Source organism: Temnothorax curvispinosus, unplaced genomic scaffold, assembly GCF_003070985.1.
Source record: "Temnothorax curvispinosus isolate PA1 unplaced genomic scaffold, ASM307098v1 QBEX01004775.1, whole genome shotgun sequence".
Classification (NCBI taxonomy): Eukaryota; Metazoa; Arthropoda; class Insecta; order Hymenoptera; family Formicidae; genus Temnothorax; species Temnothorax curvispinosus.
Window position 1 is genome coordinate 1,049,970 of NW_020214555.1, and position 18,105 is coordinate 1,068,074.

The following is an 18,105-nucleotide window of genomic DNA, read 5'->3' on the forward strand; positions in this document are numbered from 1 at the left end:
GTGTAGAGCAGAGCGTGATGTAGCGCGACGCTGCACCATCATAGCTGTGTACTTGGCATAAGAGTCGCCACTCGCCCCCCCTCTCTCTCTCTCTCTCTCTCCCCCCTCTGAATTTCATTGCTCCAGTTTGTCAAGATTTTCGTCTAGTTGGCAAACGCGCGCGCTGGAATTTGTCACCGTGACACTTCTCGCATCGGGAATACAACGGAGCCGCACGTATAAACGCAACGTTGGTTGATGATACAGCAGCACGGCGTGACAGTAGTTTAATAAACACTTTGTGAAAATATTTTCGTAATCTCTCGCGATCAGGCTCGCGTTATTTTCGCGAAAGGATAAAAGAAGGGAGGAACACCGGGAGTGACGCGTTCAAAGTCCTCCCCCCCCCGTAAATATCGACCGTACATCGGTGGGAATTGCTGCTCCCAAGTTGGTAAAAACAACGTCGTTAACGATCGCGCGTAATGTGCACCGAGCGTGCAACTTTATGGCAACCGCACGCTGATTCTACGGGCAACTCGGAATTCCATTGCCCTCATTTGCCCCCGAACTTTGCGAACTTTCTCCATCTCCATCCCCTTCGTAAAATATCCTTCTAAGCTCTTGCGCGCCCGCATGACGTAACATATATCATCGGTCGCGCGCGAATAATTAAAATGTATTCTGTTGATCGCGCGCGAGGAACGAAGCGCCGTTCCCGCGAAGCTGCGAACGATCGGACAATGGGAAGAGAAGAGAGCTCTCGGGATACTTGAACATCGTTAGCGGGTGGGCGGGGAGGGGGACGAGGAGAACGCGTCCTCCCCAATATATGTACATCCAAATATACATGATAATTTCGAGAGTAAATTAATATTTACATGACCAACCAGAAAACCCTAACAAGTTAAACCTTAAACTGTACTCCTTTATTTTTTATTTAATTTTATTTATTTATATTTTATTTATTTATATTTATTTATTTATTTATTTATATTTTTTTTAGTTCCCAAAGCCTCCTTCAAACGGCGCCTGTGGACGCGAAGCGGTACGTTAATATAAAAAAAAATTTGACACAACGGATACATCCGATTTGATTGGTATTGGCTATTAAGGTAAACCCTTCTCTGCGCGCGTGCCCCGGACATAGACGTAGCGAACGTGGAGGATTGCGAGGAAATACATTTCTCTTCCTTTTTTCCCCCTTCCCTCCCCGGGCAACAAGTTCTCATTCCGCGCTTCGTGCGTTTATCAAGATCGTAGATTCAAATTTATTCCTGTCGCGCCGCTGCGGCATGCACCGCGCTGCCTGGCGCGCATTGTGGCGCGCGTCTCTTTGGAGGTGCAACTGGATGCAATATATTGAGACATCGGGCGCGGGAGCTTTAGAATATCGTTGCCCTCGTTTCTGCGGATTTTCGTCTGCGCGCGGAGCGCGATATTTCTTGCGGAATTCCTCCGGCCCTTCCTTGGCCGAGACACGCATTTACTTCCGCTCTCGCCAGCCGTATTATATTATCCCGTTCGGAATTTCCGCCGGGCATTTGCGTCGTTCCGCCAAAAAGCTACGCCGCAACCTCGAATTTGATTATATCGATACGCGAGGACGACAAACACCGCAACAATCTGCCAAATGTTTAATTGTTCAAACGTACGTCAATATATTTGCAGCATCGTATAGCACCAGACGTATTGGCGTGGCGTTCGTTTACGTGTATAAATTTACACGTTGTTTGCGCGACACCTATACCCTGTTTACCTTGCCAACTAGCAATCTCTCGAATTCGAGCGTGCGTATATGGATTTTGAGTGTCACACGTCCGAAATTAAAATGTAAAAGCAGAAATGCGATAGAGATTGCGAACGGACGACGGCATTCATTATCCGAACCATATAATTCACAATCGTAGAGTTTGATGTATAAATATTGAATCGCAAACAAACTTTTTTCTCTCTCTCTTGTACGGCAACCTGCAGCGCGTATGCAAAATCTCGTGCGACGCAATAAAAATAAAGAGCTCCCTGCTCGGGATTTCGTATAGAGTTCGGATTTTATTATCGTCAAGCTCTTCCCTCAGCAGACCTATCAACGGCTTTCAATGAACCCCCGGTGTCGCTAATTCCTCGACAATTTCGCGTACGCTCGCTCGTCGCGATCTAAAGGCCTCTTTTTCCCCACCCGTTGTCTGGCAACGTGGAGATGAAGGCTCCCGTAATCCCGACGAATGACGATAGATCGGATTGCGGAAAATGCCGCGGAATCGCGGCGAGGATGGAACTCGGTCTTTTGTGGCGGCGAGAAATCGATTTTCCGCTATAATACGGCGAGATATTCGCTTTTCTGAGGCGAAGCCGCAAGTTTTGAAATTCTTCGGGCGTGAATACACGGAGAGAGACGGGCTGTGGGCTGTGGGCATGGACGACGTTGGATATCGATGAAGATATAATGCACCCTGTTGAACGTCTCTTCCTCGTAGAGTCGGAGGCGTAAAAATCGCGGAGGCGAAAGGCAAATTCGTGGCTACACGCGTTCAACCGATGCTCTTCGCCCATTCTTATTCGTCACGGCTTTTTTTATTTTTTTATTGAGAGACATTATCGAAAATCGATGGAGACGCTACAGCGCTCTCCGGTTTCTCTCGTTGCCTGACGCCGAGTCAGATGCACCGCATGCTGTTGTCTCATCCGGGATATCTTTGACAGCGAGACAACCGATATCAGCGGTCAATCGCCACCGCAGATTCTATAGATGCGACGGATACCACTGCGGGAATACACGCGGTCGCTTTTTGGTTTCGGTGACCGTAATCGATATCTCTCGCCTCTCTTTGGCCTATCTTCTTCGCTCCGTAGTCGAGGCTACGCAATAAGAATCGTACGTTTGATTGATTTCACAGGTGGAGCCGTTATTATGGTGCCGCCGACGAATCAAACGAAGCTGGAAGGCGAGAAGGTGCAATTCTCCTGCGAGGCAAAGGCGCTTCCGGGTAACGTGACGGTGCGCTGGTTTCGCGAAGGCGCCCCGGTCACGGAGGTCTCGGCCCTGGATACCAGAGTGTCCATCAAGATGGACGGTAGCCTGGTTATCAATCCCGTCAGCGCCGATGACTCCGGTCAATACCTGTGCGAGGTCACTAATGGCATCGGCGATCCTCAGACTGCTAGCGCCTATCTGAACGTCGAGTGTAAGACCTGTTTAAATTAGTAAATCGAATTAGTAATAATTCTAATTTGATAGTTTCGCATTAGAAAATCAAACGGAATTAAAATTCGAAAAATGTCTCAAATAGACCTAAACGTCCCAAACACTAAAGACCGAGCTTAACGGTGTGCTTAAAACGCGAAGCTGAGCTAAGCTCCAAATGCAAAGCTTAATGCGATTAACGTCCGAAGGATTAATGCCATCCTGCATTTCGCACATTTCAGATCCGGCGAAGGTCACGTTCACCCCCACTGTTCAGTACCTGCCGTTCCGTCTGGCCGGTGTGGTCCAGTGTTACATAAAAGCCAACCCGCCCCTGCAATACGTGACCTGGACCAAGGATAAACGCCTACTCGAGCCTTATCAGACGAAGGACATCGTTATCATGAACAACGGCTCCCTGCTCTTTACACGGGTCAATGAGAATCACCAAGGCAGATATACCTGCACGCCTTATAACGCCCAGGGCACGCAGGGCAGCTCGGGTCCGATGGAGGTCCTCGTGCGGAACCCACCTGTCTTCACCCTCGAGCCGGAACCAGTGTACACGAAGAAGGTCGGCGAGACGGTCGAGATGCACTGCGACGCTCAAGAAGCCGACGGAACGCAGAGGCCAACAATACAATGGCATCGGGTACTGTTTTAGACAGAAAAGATCCTTGTTTAGTTTTCTAAGCAAAATTCTCGTTATTTAACTTTTTATCACTTTTAAATACACTTTTTCTAAACTACTGTTTGCAATAATTTTGATGGTAAAATGCGAATTTTTATTATTTTACCATCAGAATTACTTTTCCCTACTATTTATAATTTTATAACAATTGCAATTGTTTTCTTCTAAAGCTATCTTTAATAACAAAAGTTAAAAGATTATCTGATTAAAAAAAAAACATCTTTTGGACATTTGTGTTGTCTAAATAATTGATTTATATTTAACGTTAGAACTATCAAAACAGTCCAAATTTGTAATTTTGTAATTTTTTATCAATTTAAAACGGTGTATTTTCTGCGATTTTCTATGACTTTTGTTGCGCTAAGTATGTAAATGATTAAATTGATCAATTTATACTTTCTCCCTTGATCTCTTTCAGCATACTTAAATAGAAATAGATACACATCAATCGTCGATAGTTCTAGCGTTAAGAAATATTTTTGAGGAACTGTCTCGTTGCACAATTTTGCAAAACGTTTTTAAAATTATCTCAGAGGGATGGCGGACCTATCCAACGCAGTCGCGCGAAGACCGTCGGGGGCAATTTAACCATAGAGAGCCTTCGACGGGCGGATTTCGGATTTTATCAGTGCGTCGCCTTCAACGAAGTCGCCACCATCTCATCCTCGACGCAATTGATCGTCGAGGGTACGCAACCCCATGCACCTTACAACGTGTCGGGCACTGCCACACAATTCGCGGTAACGCTAATTTGGTTACCAGGCTATTCCGGTGGTCCCGATTACAAACAAGATTATACTATCTGGTGGGTATATGGGATAAGCTGATAGGTATTACCATTTAAGGTTCGTTCTATCGACGCGAACAATAATTGCTTCGCCTCGAATAAGGGGAAACGGCAGTTCTCCATATTAAAAGCAATTTAACTTGTATGGCACACGTTATAGGTGATATCGTTATCATCGATATCACTTATGAGCGGACCAATACAATTTTTTGCGTCTAACTCTAGAAATTCTCAATAATCTTTAACGTTTTGTTTGTCTTTCGTTGCCACCGTCGTTCAGGTATAGGGAATCGGGAACTTCGGAATGGAAGACAATCCCCGTGACTCCATCGGGCAGCACAACGGTGACGATCAACAATCTCACGCCTAGCACGCTCTACGAATTTCAAGTGATCGGAAAGAACGCCCTGGGCGAGGGAATGCTGAGCAAAGTCATCACAGTCAGGACGCTCGGTAATGAAAACTACGTATTGCGTTCAAATTACTTTGACTACTGAAGTTTTTCATTTTAATAAGTAAAAAACGAGCAAAGAGTGTACGTAAAGTCCAAATTCGATTATCTAAAAATAAATATTATACATTGTATGTAATTGAGCTATTCTCTAATCATGTTGCTATCTATTAAAAATACTAACTATGGATATTTATCAGCATTAACGCTAATCTAACCAGTAATAACTAACAAATCGCAACTTTATTCGCCGACTAACAAACTAATCTTTGCTATTTGTACAAATTTCTTTCTCACTATTCGCATCTATCGCTGCGTTCTCCAAGGCGTTGCCCTGACCCAGTCGGCGACTCCTTCCGCGCCTGATCAACCCTCCTCTTCGGATCAAAGTGGTAAGATTTGAACGAAATTACTATTGCGGTTAAACTCATATCGCGATTAAGATGGGTGAAATATTGAAAAATTGAAATGAAATCAGCGTGACAAAATATTTAGTAAAAAAGTGGCGACGCGTTTTATGCAAGCCATCTATAAAATGTTTATATACTGTCGTAAATTTAAAACGCGCGAAATGCATCGGGGGTAACATAGTGCAGTTCCTTCAAGATGTTAAAATCGACGATTTTTACTGCTAGTTTAAAACCGCAAGCTAGCGAAAACGCAATCGGTTGCCGGAATATCTCGGAATATCCGTGAATTGTGCGATTCACTTCGCAAGCTGAGAATGGCATCTCGATGACTGTCGAAAGGAAATTCATGCGTGAGGGGTGTCGTTTCTCGTCCTCGCTCCGCTCTGATCCTCTCATCGGAGTATCGATCGGCGAATCGAAAAGTCGCGCGCGATTTCTTCGTCGGCTAGAACCGTAAGGCGGGGGGAAAAAAAGGAAAGAAGAAAGGAGAGACAAAAAGAATGAGAAAAAAGTGACAAGATAAGGAAAAGGGGAGGCAGAGGAGGGACAGGGGAAGAGCGAATGCGGATGCGGAATGAGGCGAGGAGCGGTGGAAAACCGAGAAAAAGGGACGGAGAGAAGGAACGGAGACTTCCGTGGCGACTTATCGTATCGGAAAACCCATCGAGCCGTTCATTCTGCTTCCGCTTTTATTTCCTTCCCTCGAATCCACCGGTTCATTGCCTTCCATTTGTACACACCGTACCTCGAGCATCCCCGATACCGGCGTCTAGGGATTTCTATCTGGTTACCTTTCAAGCGTTTCTTTCGCCTATCTGACTCCTTTCCCGTTGTATCTTTTTCCTCGTTGTAGCGCTTTTTCGCTTCTTACGCTTATATCCCCACGCACAAGCCCGCATCGTCATCGGGGCTTCGCTCGTTAGTCCGCGCCGCCGACAAAGGGCCCGGCTTCAACAACGCTGGTTAACCACGTTTAACTACATTTTCTTTTTCTATACTGCTCTCCACACAAAAGCGTACCAAAACTCATCGTGTTTCACGTACATTCATCGAGTTTCACAGGAATCCTCCAACTTTCGAGAGAGTCGATCTTTTCCAACAAACAATTTGTATTATACTTTCCTACAATTTATGTCCAAGTTTTACGTTACGATTCTGTAATTCGAAGCCAAGAAGATAAATTAAAGAATAAAATTTTGTTATCCACCATCCACCAGTGTGTAAGGGAGTATCTCAGTTTGTTGGCTGATTTGACATACTTATGAAAGAAAAGTTAAATTTTTATTTTTCGAAATCTAATTAAAAAGTATCTCACGCGCGGGACATAGATATGAAGTTTCGAATAATCCTCCGTATTGTATTCTATATTACAGTTGAAAAAGATATATTTATGCTGTAGTCGGGAGTTAATTGACATTGATGAAATCAACCCTAATTTGATTAGCAGAGAAGTTCACAATGAGTCCGCTTAGATTTCATTCATAAGAATCTGAAAAATATATAACGACTTATTTATTTTTAAGCAATTTAATTTTGTTTTTTTTCTGTTTTTGCTTGATTTTTTAAGTTTTTCTGTTTCTTTCTTTTCATTTCAGACATCCTTGATTACAATAGTCTCGTATTACCGACTGATTCCACAGGAAACCCCGCGTTTCCGCCAATCATACGACCGAAAGGTATACATATATTTCTATCTTTTTTTTTTATTTATATTATACGTAATAGAATCCATAAAAATGATCCTTAATATTGTGCGTTTGATAGTGATATTATAAAACGGCTGTTATATCCCATTGAAATGTTCGAAAGTGTTCGTCTCCGCTTTCACCCCGCCCACATTCGACGCGTTGTTTACGGTTGATGTGTGCACCGACGACACATATCGCCAATCTCCATCTCTTTCTCTCTCTCGTCGCAGATTCTTTAGGAAGGAATCTTTCGCGTCGCGAAGAGGTCGAGAGCGTAAAAATTCATTTTTTTCCTGAAAACCTCTTTCCGTCTCGCGCGGAGGGGAGCGGGATTAACCGCCATTACACGCTATGATGGACATGAAAATAAGTGTCAAGCGGTCCGACAGGGCAATAAGAATGAAACGCGTGTTCGCTCCCACGCTCGCATACAGTTCGGCATACCGCGGAGGAAGATACAGAGGAAAATAAAAACGAAATCCTCTTAGCCGCGGCGTACCGGCGAGAGAGAGAGAGAGAGAGAGAGAGCTAGACGGAAGGCATTCTCCAGAAGGGAGAGCAGGAAATAACATCATACATTTTGCACGTAGCAGACGGTTCCAAACAATCTACTCCGCTTTGGAGCTGAATAAACCCAAGAAAGTTTTAGTTGCCTCTCCCGCGAGTCGGAGTTTCAATCATATTTGGATCGTTGGGCGGAATAGTGACGTGAATAAAAAAAAGAGAGAGAGAGAGAAGGAATAGAATACAATTCCAGCGTCCAGCAGTTTTTATACGTAATTACATTTTGAAGTGAAAACTTTATATTATAATTTTGTATTTTCGCGCAGCAGCTTTATTCATTCATTTAATAATGCCGCACTGTGTGTGTGTGTGTGTGTGTATTTTTTAACAAAATTTTTATATATATATATATATATATATATATATATATATATATATATATATATAATCTCCGAGTATGTACATTTCTCCGCAGGCATAACAGCCATTATTTGCGCAAAACTAATAAAATATAAAATCCTCGCATCTCTCGCTCGATGGAGGCGGGAGAAAGCACTCGTAATGGAATTCAGAAGGGGGAGAAGAGAAAGGAAATAACTTCATACGTTTTATCTACAAAGCAAATATTCGAAACAATACAAGTCGCTAATTTTGTATTTTCATGACCAAATCAATCGGCCTATTTGCCGATTATTTTCAATTTTTTCACGCTAATTTCGTTCGCGTGGCTATGTAGTGAAAAACCATGAAAAGGTTTTTTGCCGCCCAAACGCTATAATTGGAAACGTTTATCTAGCGCACTTGCACAACAAAGACAAAAGTTTTTTTTTGCAAAAATAAGTCTGTTATCTTTATTTTTTCGTCTCTGCATGCATATCGGGGTGAACGAAAATCAATTCATGTACTATGTCCCACGAGAGAATTTAGAGAGTGTTTTCTTTTGATCTCCAAAACTCATCGATTCAATCTTGTTAGCCTAACGGTATATTAATCAATTTGAATGACGCTAAAAATTGTGTCATTCAAATTGCCAATGTACGGAAAATCCGTGGAATTCGATAAAGTCGCCAGTGTTTTAAACGAAACGTAAAACAGCTGCTGCCGATACGCACTATATTTGATCGTAACTAATTAACAATAAGAAAATTTATTGTTTGCGTAATCAACAAAGCAAACAATCGTGAAACAGTTTTTACGTTTATCGCAATTCGCAGAAACAACAAGGCAATTTCCGGCAATTTCGTAAATTCCGCCGAGATATTTTCCAGAACAGCGGCCATTAAATTGATAGGAAGGAAACGGGAGAACGGAACGAGATATTTGCTTTGTTGGAATAAATCTGTGGGGCAGATTGGGTGAATCAGAATATGACGGAACAAAAAAAAACAGGAAACCAGGAATCAAATAAAACGTTTGCACTTCTCCGTGCGAATTATTCGCGTAATGCGAGCTGTTTTCTCACTCGTACTTCAACGTATCTTCTTTTTGACGATCATACGTTATAATTCACACTTCACGGCATGAAATCATACTATTACTAAGAAAGAAATGGTGCCAGCTCGGACGTTAATAAGGTTAACGCGTGTACGCCGGAAGCAATTAGGTCGTGGCATTACATGTGTAAGAAGTGATGAAAGAAGCTGATCTCACGTCCGACTAATCCAATTAAGAATTTGCACCGATACTCATTTTATTCCGACCTAGTGACTTCGCATTCAGTGATAACAGAAGTACATGCTGATTTATTCATATAAATTCATATCCAATTTACTCTTATTTTTGTATCATATATATTACGTAAAACATTATTATCATATTACGTAAAAGAAATAACGAGCGTCAACCTTGCCATTTCAGAGCTCGCAGGGTGTCCATCTTGATTTATCGGGATGTCCACTGTCACATTATGGACATACATACGAAAATAACGAATATTTAAAATAATCCCTGCCTCAAAATGAACGTAGTTGATCCATCATGCTCATACCAGCGCATTTGCTCATATCAGCCAATGCAAAGAAATTTTAAAACCTTTTTTTTTCACCGTTGCAAGCGACATATCGCAGTCGACCCAGATACGCGATGATGAAAAAAGTCAGACATACAACTCGATGGCGCGAATACCGACGGATTTGATAGATGCGAAAATGTCGCTGCGGTCAGAATGGCGTTAACGTTTCCATCAAAAAAAGCTTTCCGCTGGCGCTGCAACTCGGTGCATCACCGGAATTATTTTGGAATTACAACAACATTTATTTGCTGACGCCAAAGAAACTTTCCCTACGTCGGGGTTTTTTTTGCGCACACGCACAACTTTAAATCTCTCTCCATTTTATTACTGGAGAAATTATTTGTCAATCGTGCGCACAGGGTAAAACATACCGAATGACGTGAGATTAAAAAATTACCTATAAAATGCGAGATATTATCTTAGTTTAGTTTATTAGGATCAATTTATTCGATGTTATTATTTCCGATCGATCTGATCGGCGTGATTTTAAATCGCCAGGACCAAAGCCAGGTACTCCCCGGAACCTCACGGTGACGGAAATCAGCAACGGTTTCCTGATAACCTGGCAACCTCCTGTGGAAAAAGCCCATCTTATCCAATACTATACTATCAAGTACAAGACGGACGGACCTTGGAAAACGCTCAACAAGGGCCAAATACGACCCGAGGAGACCAGTTATTTAGGTGAGACCCTATTGCCTTTCTCTCGCTCTTTCTCTCTCTCTTTCTCTTTTTGTCTCTCTCTTGTTGATCGCAGCGATTATTATGCATAAAGTTTCTTACGAGCATCGGACAGACGTTCAGCACCGAGTACGAGTAATTCCAAAACACACTCATAAACCAATATATTACTTATCGAACTGACTTTCGAGAGTACCGGCTTTCATGCAATTTCCCATTTAACGCGAACGCCCACAGTGAAGAACCTGGTCGGTGGTAGGACCTACTATTTCCAAGTGTTCGCCAACTCGGCCACGAATTACGGCGCGAGCGACCAGGTGAAGTTTCCCGTGCCGGCTCGTGTTAAGCACAAAGCGATCACCGCGGGCGTCGTGGGCGGCATCCTCTTCTTCCTCGTCGCCATCATCCTCAGCATATGCGCGGTGAAAATATGCAATAAACGGAAGAGACGAAAACAGGAGAAAGGTATGAAACGCCCCGTGGCGTTATCGACGTATCGTACACCGTTTTGCCCGCAATTCGCCTGGACCTGTGCTCCTGGTTGTGTCGTCTCTGTGTTAATTTTTCGCAATATAAAGAACAACGTTCTCTCGGAGAGAAAGTCTCGCAAAACTAACGCCATATATAATGAAGTTATAATTAACTTTTGTTAAATAGTTTGGATTTTAATGGATATATAATTTTAATCTACTAGCTGCTAATTAACTGCTTTAATTCGCACACGTTACGTCCTTTCGGAACGGAACAGAGCAAGGTAAAGTAAGTTAATTTTATTGTGCGTTATTTCTCTTACTTGGTCCGTCCTGGGCCCTCTTATTTTTTAACTTTTAACTAAAAACTCATATCGATTGTGGCAGCCATTTGTATTCAGTGCCCAGGACTGGCCAAAGAGACGGCTACGATTTGGCAACGCAGGCGCCGGGCATGCACCTGTGAATCTGAACATTCATGTTTAACATAATTATGTAACATTGTAGAACTGCTTTCAGCGTATAATATGGTGGCCTGCCGGGTCACCGACGCCAGGAACGGCGCAGGGCAGGGGCCCCAGGGAACAGTGCCTTTGAAAAAGTGAGTGTCTACCATCCGAAACACTATTATCCCCTCAGGTCCCAAAAGAATCTTGACTCTTAATACTTGGGAGCATTCCTAAAGGCTCTGATCATCACGACAAATAGACCGAAGAGGTCGCAGCTGCACTGGAAATCTGTTTCATCTGCCAATCAAAGTTCGAGATTCGCAAAAGTATAGAAAATTTAACCATTCAATAATCGCGACGAATATCTTCCAAATACAACCCAATATGTAATCAATAATTTCCCGACAACCAATAAATTAGATGAATTCTGACAACGCATTAAACTGCTCTAAACGTCGGCTCTTCAGAGACCGATAAAGAGATCTTTGAACGCTTGATTAAGATAAAACAGGTCATACGACGATCGACAATTTTATACCGTCGAAACGCGTCACGAAGTGCAGATGCGACTTCAAAGAAACATATATCATTTAGGTTTAGCCAGAACTAGCGATTAAGTCCATTCCACCCCCTCTTAACAAGCAATAGGCGATCGAAGCACCTCAAGCATTTACGAAACCTGTCACGAATAATCTTCTAGCCAACAGATATTCGAACATTCACCTTTAATATGATATATATTATATATATAATTACGCATATACGTTTCTATATTTATATTGCCCCGGATGTGTCAAAATTAATATATATAAATACTTCGTATCGCTCCTACGTCAACGACTCTCTCTTTGCAGCCATGGCTTTAATGATAATCCCTCTTTCGCAATTTCACTTCTCAAATTAATAACAGCCGCTCGATTATTTTACGAGCTAATCGGAAGTAACGATGACATGCCGTTGTCGTACCAGCGACACGTTTACAAAGACATACATACGACCGTGAGAGACTTAAGCGAGAGACGTACGGAGAGAAATCCATTCTCTCTCCTGCCGTCAGCTCGATCCACTTTGACAAAGGACAAGCGCATCCCCCTGAAACGGAGGGGGATTAAGGAAACGAGGAACGACAGAAACCTCTTTTGATCTACTTGCGCCATACATAACACTGTGAGCTTCTAGATGTGTATATATACATATATATATCTCGTAGCAATTAAACCGGCAGACTAAACCGCAGCAGCAGAGGTATTTTGGACGAGGTTTGGAGAAACGATCTTTCGATAATCGATAAGTAATTTACGCAGACACTCCCACGCGCAACACGACGTGCGGTGCGTGCATGCGTGCACCGTGCACGCCAGGCATGAACAAAAGAATCGAGCTCGTTTAGGTGCGATCTGGCGTTCCGAATCGAACCGAATACCTCGTAGCTCGAGTCAAATAGAACGCGGCGAATCGTTTGCAATGGATAATTGCGCGCGTGATAATCAATTCGTTTCCCGCATCTCCGAAACTCGGTTTTTTTTAGCGATGCGGGAATACGAAAGGAATATACGGAAAGGAACGAGAGTTGCGCATAAGAAACGGCACAGATTTTTGAGAACAGCAATCTCTATTATATTTATTCAGTTTGAAAAGCGCAAGACAAACTTATATAGAAGAGTACAATGCAACAACTGCAATTATTTCAGTAAATTAAAATTTGAGAGAAAAATCTTGGTTTTTTTATGCAATCGCGAAATATCGAGGACGGCTCGATTTGGATCGCCGTCATCGCGATTCGCGTGATCTGGAACGACATGCACATACAACACTGAGAAAGGAAGCTACGAATAAGAAACGAGAACGAAACATGCAGACGATCGTCGTCGCACGTCGCGTTTTTGACGCACCCCCGTGATATTCGGGGGAAAAAAAGAGAAGCAAAAAAAAAGACGAGCCACGGCGTAGCGCGTGGGGCGTTCGGCTTATATTAGTGATTTCACGCCAAGCGGACTGCACGTGTAGTATAGCGGGTAAAACACAGTTGTGACTCTGTTATGATTTCCATCGCGGCATCCAAAAGTCCACAATACGACTGCAGTGATGCCTATTCTGGATCGTAACTCGCCATTGATTTTGCGACGCCACCTCTTTACCGTATACATATATACATACGCGTTTCGTTATTCGCTTCCGGTCGACCCCGAACCCGCGACGACTTTTAAAACAATTCATTCGACCCAGCCATCGTTCACTGTCATCGTTTCTATCAGCCGCACCGTTGTCCTTATACTTGATTCTCTCGAGTGCAATTATTGTCGGTACTGTGTCCGTACCGAGTCTCAAAATGCTCCTCGTGCGTCTTATCGCGGTGCTTATCGTGAGGGTGCTAACAGAGATCCAATCTCCTTTATCCCGTTCCTTCGTGTATTATCCTTACTTACACGCACAGGCAACGCTCACGCTTCCACAATACGAAACATCGATCCATCGATCGAACGTACCAGAGACCAAGTACGATCGCACGATATCTAATACAGATTTTTTCGTAGGTTCGAAGCCGATTGCGAAGACGTTCCGAATTGAACCGCATATACGTGTAATTATGAGTTAAAATGAATTTTCGCAGTCATAACGCTGTATTCTCGACTATTACATCGTCTAATTTGCGACCAAGCATGCGCTTTTGTAATTGACATATACGAATATCGATCGTCATCCTTTTTCACTGCGCAAACAGCGGACTAGCTCTCTCATATCATTTTGTCGTAAATATAGAATTTCAGTGTGGGGGGATACTGCTACCATAATCTAGACTTAATACTTGCGCCTTGCGTGTACCTGTTCTATTGTTTCCAATCCTTAGAATAACCCTTGAAAGTATCTAATTCATGCCGCCGTATCATGTATCATCCGTCGTCACCCTCATGATAAGTCGAAACGTAACGTCGCGCAAATTTTCACTGAAAGCGCGGTCGCGGTTTGTTGAGAGTTATACCGAGAGAGATCGATATTGCACGTTTATATACCTACACGTATATATATATATCCAGAACGGGCTGGACGGTTCAGCCACTGCCAAGAGTCTTTTTCTCCGAGGCCCGCATTCGTGGTCATGTGTCTGGGCTGTATGCCGAGTAGAAGCAACGATTGCAATTCCCTAATGCTTCAACAATGTCGGACACGGAGAGCGCATTAATTTCCTCGGGGACCACGACAGCTTCGTTTTGACGAAGTTGCGAAAAAACTTAACGAAGTTAAAGTTAAGGATCGACTTTAACGTAATTTTCTTCCGTACGTGTTTTCTTCTGACGATTGCAGTCGGTGCGCTTGTCGACTCGGCAGCTCGAAATAACGACTACGAATACAGGCCTGAAATGATGCTCGGTGCTAAGCACCATCGCGATCAGAGCAAGGATCAGAAGAGAGCCGCGACGCGAGTTAGAGAATAGCGTCAAGGGTCGGGAGACTTTGGAGAGGAAGGGCGCAGGGAGGTGCTAGTTCGCGAACGTTATCGGCCAAAAGACGGGAAAGAAAGAAATTGAAAAGAAAAGCGCCGGTAGATAGTAGAGTCAATCGATCGTAGTCAACGAAGGGATTTTCCCCGGCTACCTTTCTCTCTATCTCTACCACTGTCTTTTATTTCTTTCGCATTTTCCTGCGTCTCCGACCCTAAGCCAATTCTCGCGCAAAACGGCAACCGCGAGGAGGCCGACAGGCAAGTCAAGATAGCCGTTGCGACAAAAAAAAAAAAAAAAAAAAAGAAAAAAGAAAAAAGGAAAAGAAAAACGAAAGACAAGACGATAAGAAATCGTGGGCGTCTCTTGTCCTCCTCTCTCTCTGTGTTTTCTGTAGGTCGACAAATCTAAACGCGTGCGGCGAGTCAGTCTCGACGCTGACCCGTTGCAGCCCGTTGAATCCGCAACTACCACCACCACCACCACAACCTCTTCATCAATCACCACTTCCTACGCAAGTAACCACCCCCGCCACTGCCACCTCGGAGCCGGTCCACGAGCAGGCCCCCCTGAACCGTGATCGTGACCATCACGCACTCCACCTCGATAATCGAGATTACGAGAGCGTGTTTATCATAGAGAGGCGGAACAGTAAGCCTAACCTCCGCTAGCCACACAGAAAAAAACCAAGTACTACCACTACTACTATTACTACTACTACTGCTACTACTACCACTACCTATTACTGCTACTACTACCGCTACTACCGCTACTACTATTACCACCACTACGTACCCAAGAACCACGGTTGCTCCCGAGAACCATGAAAATAATGCCTCCCGCCGACGGTATACGTATATGTGTTTGTGTGTGTATAAACACGTTGTACCGAGCGGTCCGTCGATCGATCGAACGAACTGTCAGATCGATCAGATTTCATTCTCCATCAGTCGTCGATCCTCCTCGGTCGATCGAGCGAGCGAAACGCCAATTTGCCCGGTGGGACACACATGCCCGTTACTACTACTATTACTAGTACTACCGCTACTACTACCACTACTGCTACTACTACCTACTACTATGCGAGACTACAGCTCTGCAATGTTACCTGCTAGGACCTACTAATCTACTCTACCACCTACTACTATCTACTACTACTACTACTTAGGATGATTGTCATGACTGTAGATGAGATCTGCAATACAGGCAAAACAGCTAGGAGTTCACACTAGTAACATCCAGTCAGTACCCTAATACCTTCGTTCGGCGGCCTTAGGGAGTACATAGATAAGATCGAGGCAAGGCGGTAGATTTCTTTCTTTCTTTTTTTTTTTTATTTCTTTTCTGCCGATCTGTGAAAGAATTTTTACGATTTTCTCGACGTATTATTCTCGCATTATATTCACTGTCATCGGTATATCGATCAATCGTTGCTTCTTTTATGTACTATTTCGAAGACGAACCGGGAGTAACCCCCCAGCGCAGTGTCCGCCTCTCTTCCATTCTATCACGCTTTACTCATTTCATTGCTCTTTTATTGCGTGTACGTATTTCTTCGTTCCACATAGGATTCATTGTCACGCGCGCTTATTAAAGAACCATAAACTGTTATTACCTCCTACTTTGACTCAATCCATTCTCCTCGTTCAATTCTTCACATTATTGCTTCTCTATGAAAATCACCATTATGATACTTATTTCCTTTGCGAAATTACAAAGTGTTTAATATCATGTCTTTATTATCTTTGTACTGTTTAATTTCCTCTTTCATCATTAACTAATTTGCGCGGAGCGCAATATGTTCGAGAGGTGCATTATCTATTTGATCAGTCTTCACTCTCTCGAAAACAATTTTTATGAGAGAGATTACGGTAATCATTTTAAATAGTTTTTAATATCTTTCAAATGAAAGACGATCATATTTTATTGCTTTCAAATCTTGGCTTTCAGATAGATCGCGCCTATTGAATAATTCAGAAAATTTATTGTGTTTTCTTTAGAGATTTTTAAACTTTTGTATCTCATATTATAAGCTTAACTATCTTTTTATCGCTAGTGTGTTCTTTGTCGCGTTTGTACTCGCTATTTTGCAATTCTTCATATTCAGTTTCGATTTATATTTCTATTAACGTTAAACTACCATTTGTATATTTCTTTTGCTTTTACAGCGCTCAACATGATTGCAATACTTTTCAAAGTATGTCACAAAAGTTTCTCATTTTTCTAAATATCTTCACATATTTACACATTTTAATTATTACTATCTTCCAGATTATTATTACAAATATGACACTAAGAGGTATATTATCCTGTTAATGCGTTCATTCGCTATCACAAATCACTATATCGCTTGACTTTAAAACTTCCCACCATGACGACGCTTTCATTTATCACTTATCTACTCAATTAATTGTTAATTGGCAGATAAATTTGCGGCGACTCGATGTGTTACGCATTTGATGAATATTATTTCAATTCATCTATCCGTCGTTTCTTCCGAAATTGTTTCCACGGAGATTTGTTTCGTACTTCACTAAAATAACCATCGAGTTTCCTTATGACAGTTACTTTTCTTAACTTTCATTCACCGCGCAATGAACATTTCTCTTTCTTAGATGCATTATTTTTAGCATCTATTAAAATTTACTTCATAAACAGGTAGCAGGAAGTTACTGGTATATTTTCACAGCTTGTCGCATAAATATGCACGTTTAAATTTATTTGTCTGATAAAATTTATTACCAGTAATTGATCTATTTACAAAGATTATCCAGTAGCTTGCTGTACAATTTCTAGACCATTAAAATCCGGTTTGGTGCATGTTGTTTAATGATAACGTTTATAATATCTTTCTAATTAAAGATAAGTCCATATTAAGAACATCTGAAGAATTCGAAGCACATTTTAGCCAATGCCGGGCTTACCATACCGCTTCACATTATCTAATCACGTCTTAGCTCGTCACATCACGGTATTAGTTCACAACATTAGTTCTTACAAGATGCTATTCTTGCAATATTATCCAATAAGATTCTCTGTCCATACATAGTCCACACAGATCGCATGTGGCACGAGTATCGCCTCATATTTCGTCATAGATGCAAAAAGCAATATTCGTATACATCCGATAATAGCCGGCCGATGAATTGGTCGTTATATCGAAGAAACGTTTGTCAGAGGAATCGAATAAAACTTCAATTTGCGCGACACCAAGTTTTCAACGGCGTACATATGGCACGTACGGCTGCAACGATTATTGCGGCGCGCACGGGCCACGGCGGAGCTCTAATTCAAGCTTCTTGTGTTATTTGATTGTTTCCAGTTTGTCGATTCTAGATGACCAATAAACAGACAGACACG

General features: G+C 42.5%; 1 protein-coding gene across 9 annotated transcripts in view; it reads left to right on the top strand.

Annotated features, from left to right (window-relative positions):
• The window catches only part of LOC112454016 (protein turtle), a 268,193-nt gene that overhangs the window by 241,458 nt on the left and 8,630 nt on the right, over window positions 1-18,105 (top strand). For 7 of the 9 annotated variants that reach the window (XM_025015156.1, XM_025015157.1, XM_025015155.1 and 4 more), the window contains 8 exons: window positions 2,877-3,164; window positions 3,406-3,815; window positions 4,388-4,659; window positions 4,922-5,094; window positions 7,098-7,178; window positions 10,204-10,389; window positions 10,624-10,851; window positions 11,364-11,457. In XM_025015156.1, the coding sequence (XP_024870924.1) occupies window positions 2,877-3,164; window positions 3,406-3,815; window positions 4,388-4,659; window positions 4,922-5,094; window positions 7,098-7,178; window positions 10,204-10,389; window positions 10,624-10,851; window positions 11,364-11,457 (1,732 nt within the window). Of the gene's footprint in view, window positions 1-2,876; window positions 3,165-3,405; window positions 3,816-4,387; window positions 4,660-4,921; window positions 5,095-5,418; window positions 5,485-7,097; window positions 7,179-10,203; window positions 10,390-10,623; window positions 10,852-11,363; window positions 11,458-18,105 lie in introns of all 9 variants that reach the window. The other 2 variants (XM_025015163.1, XM_025015162.1) reach the window with 2 other exon arrangements.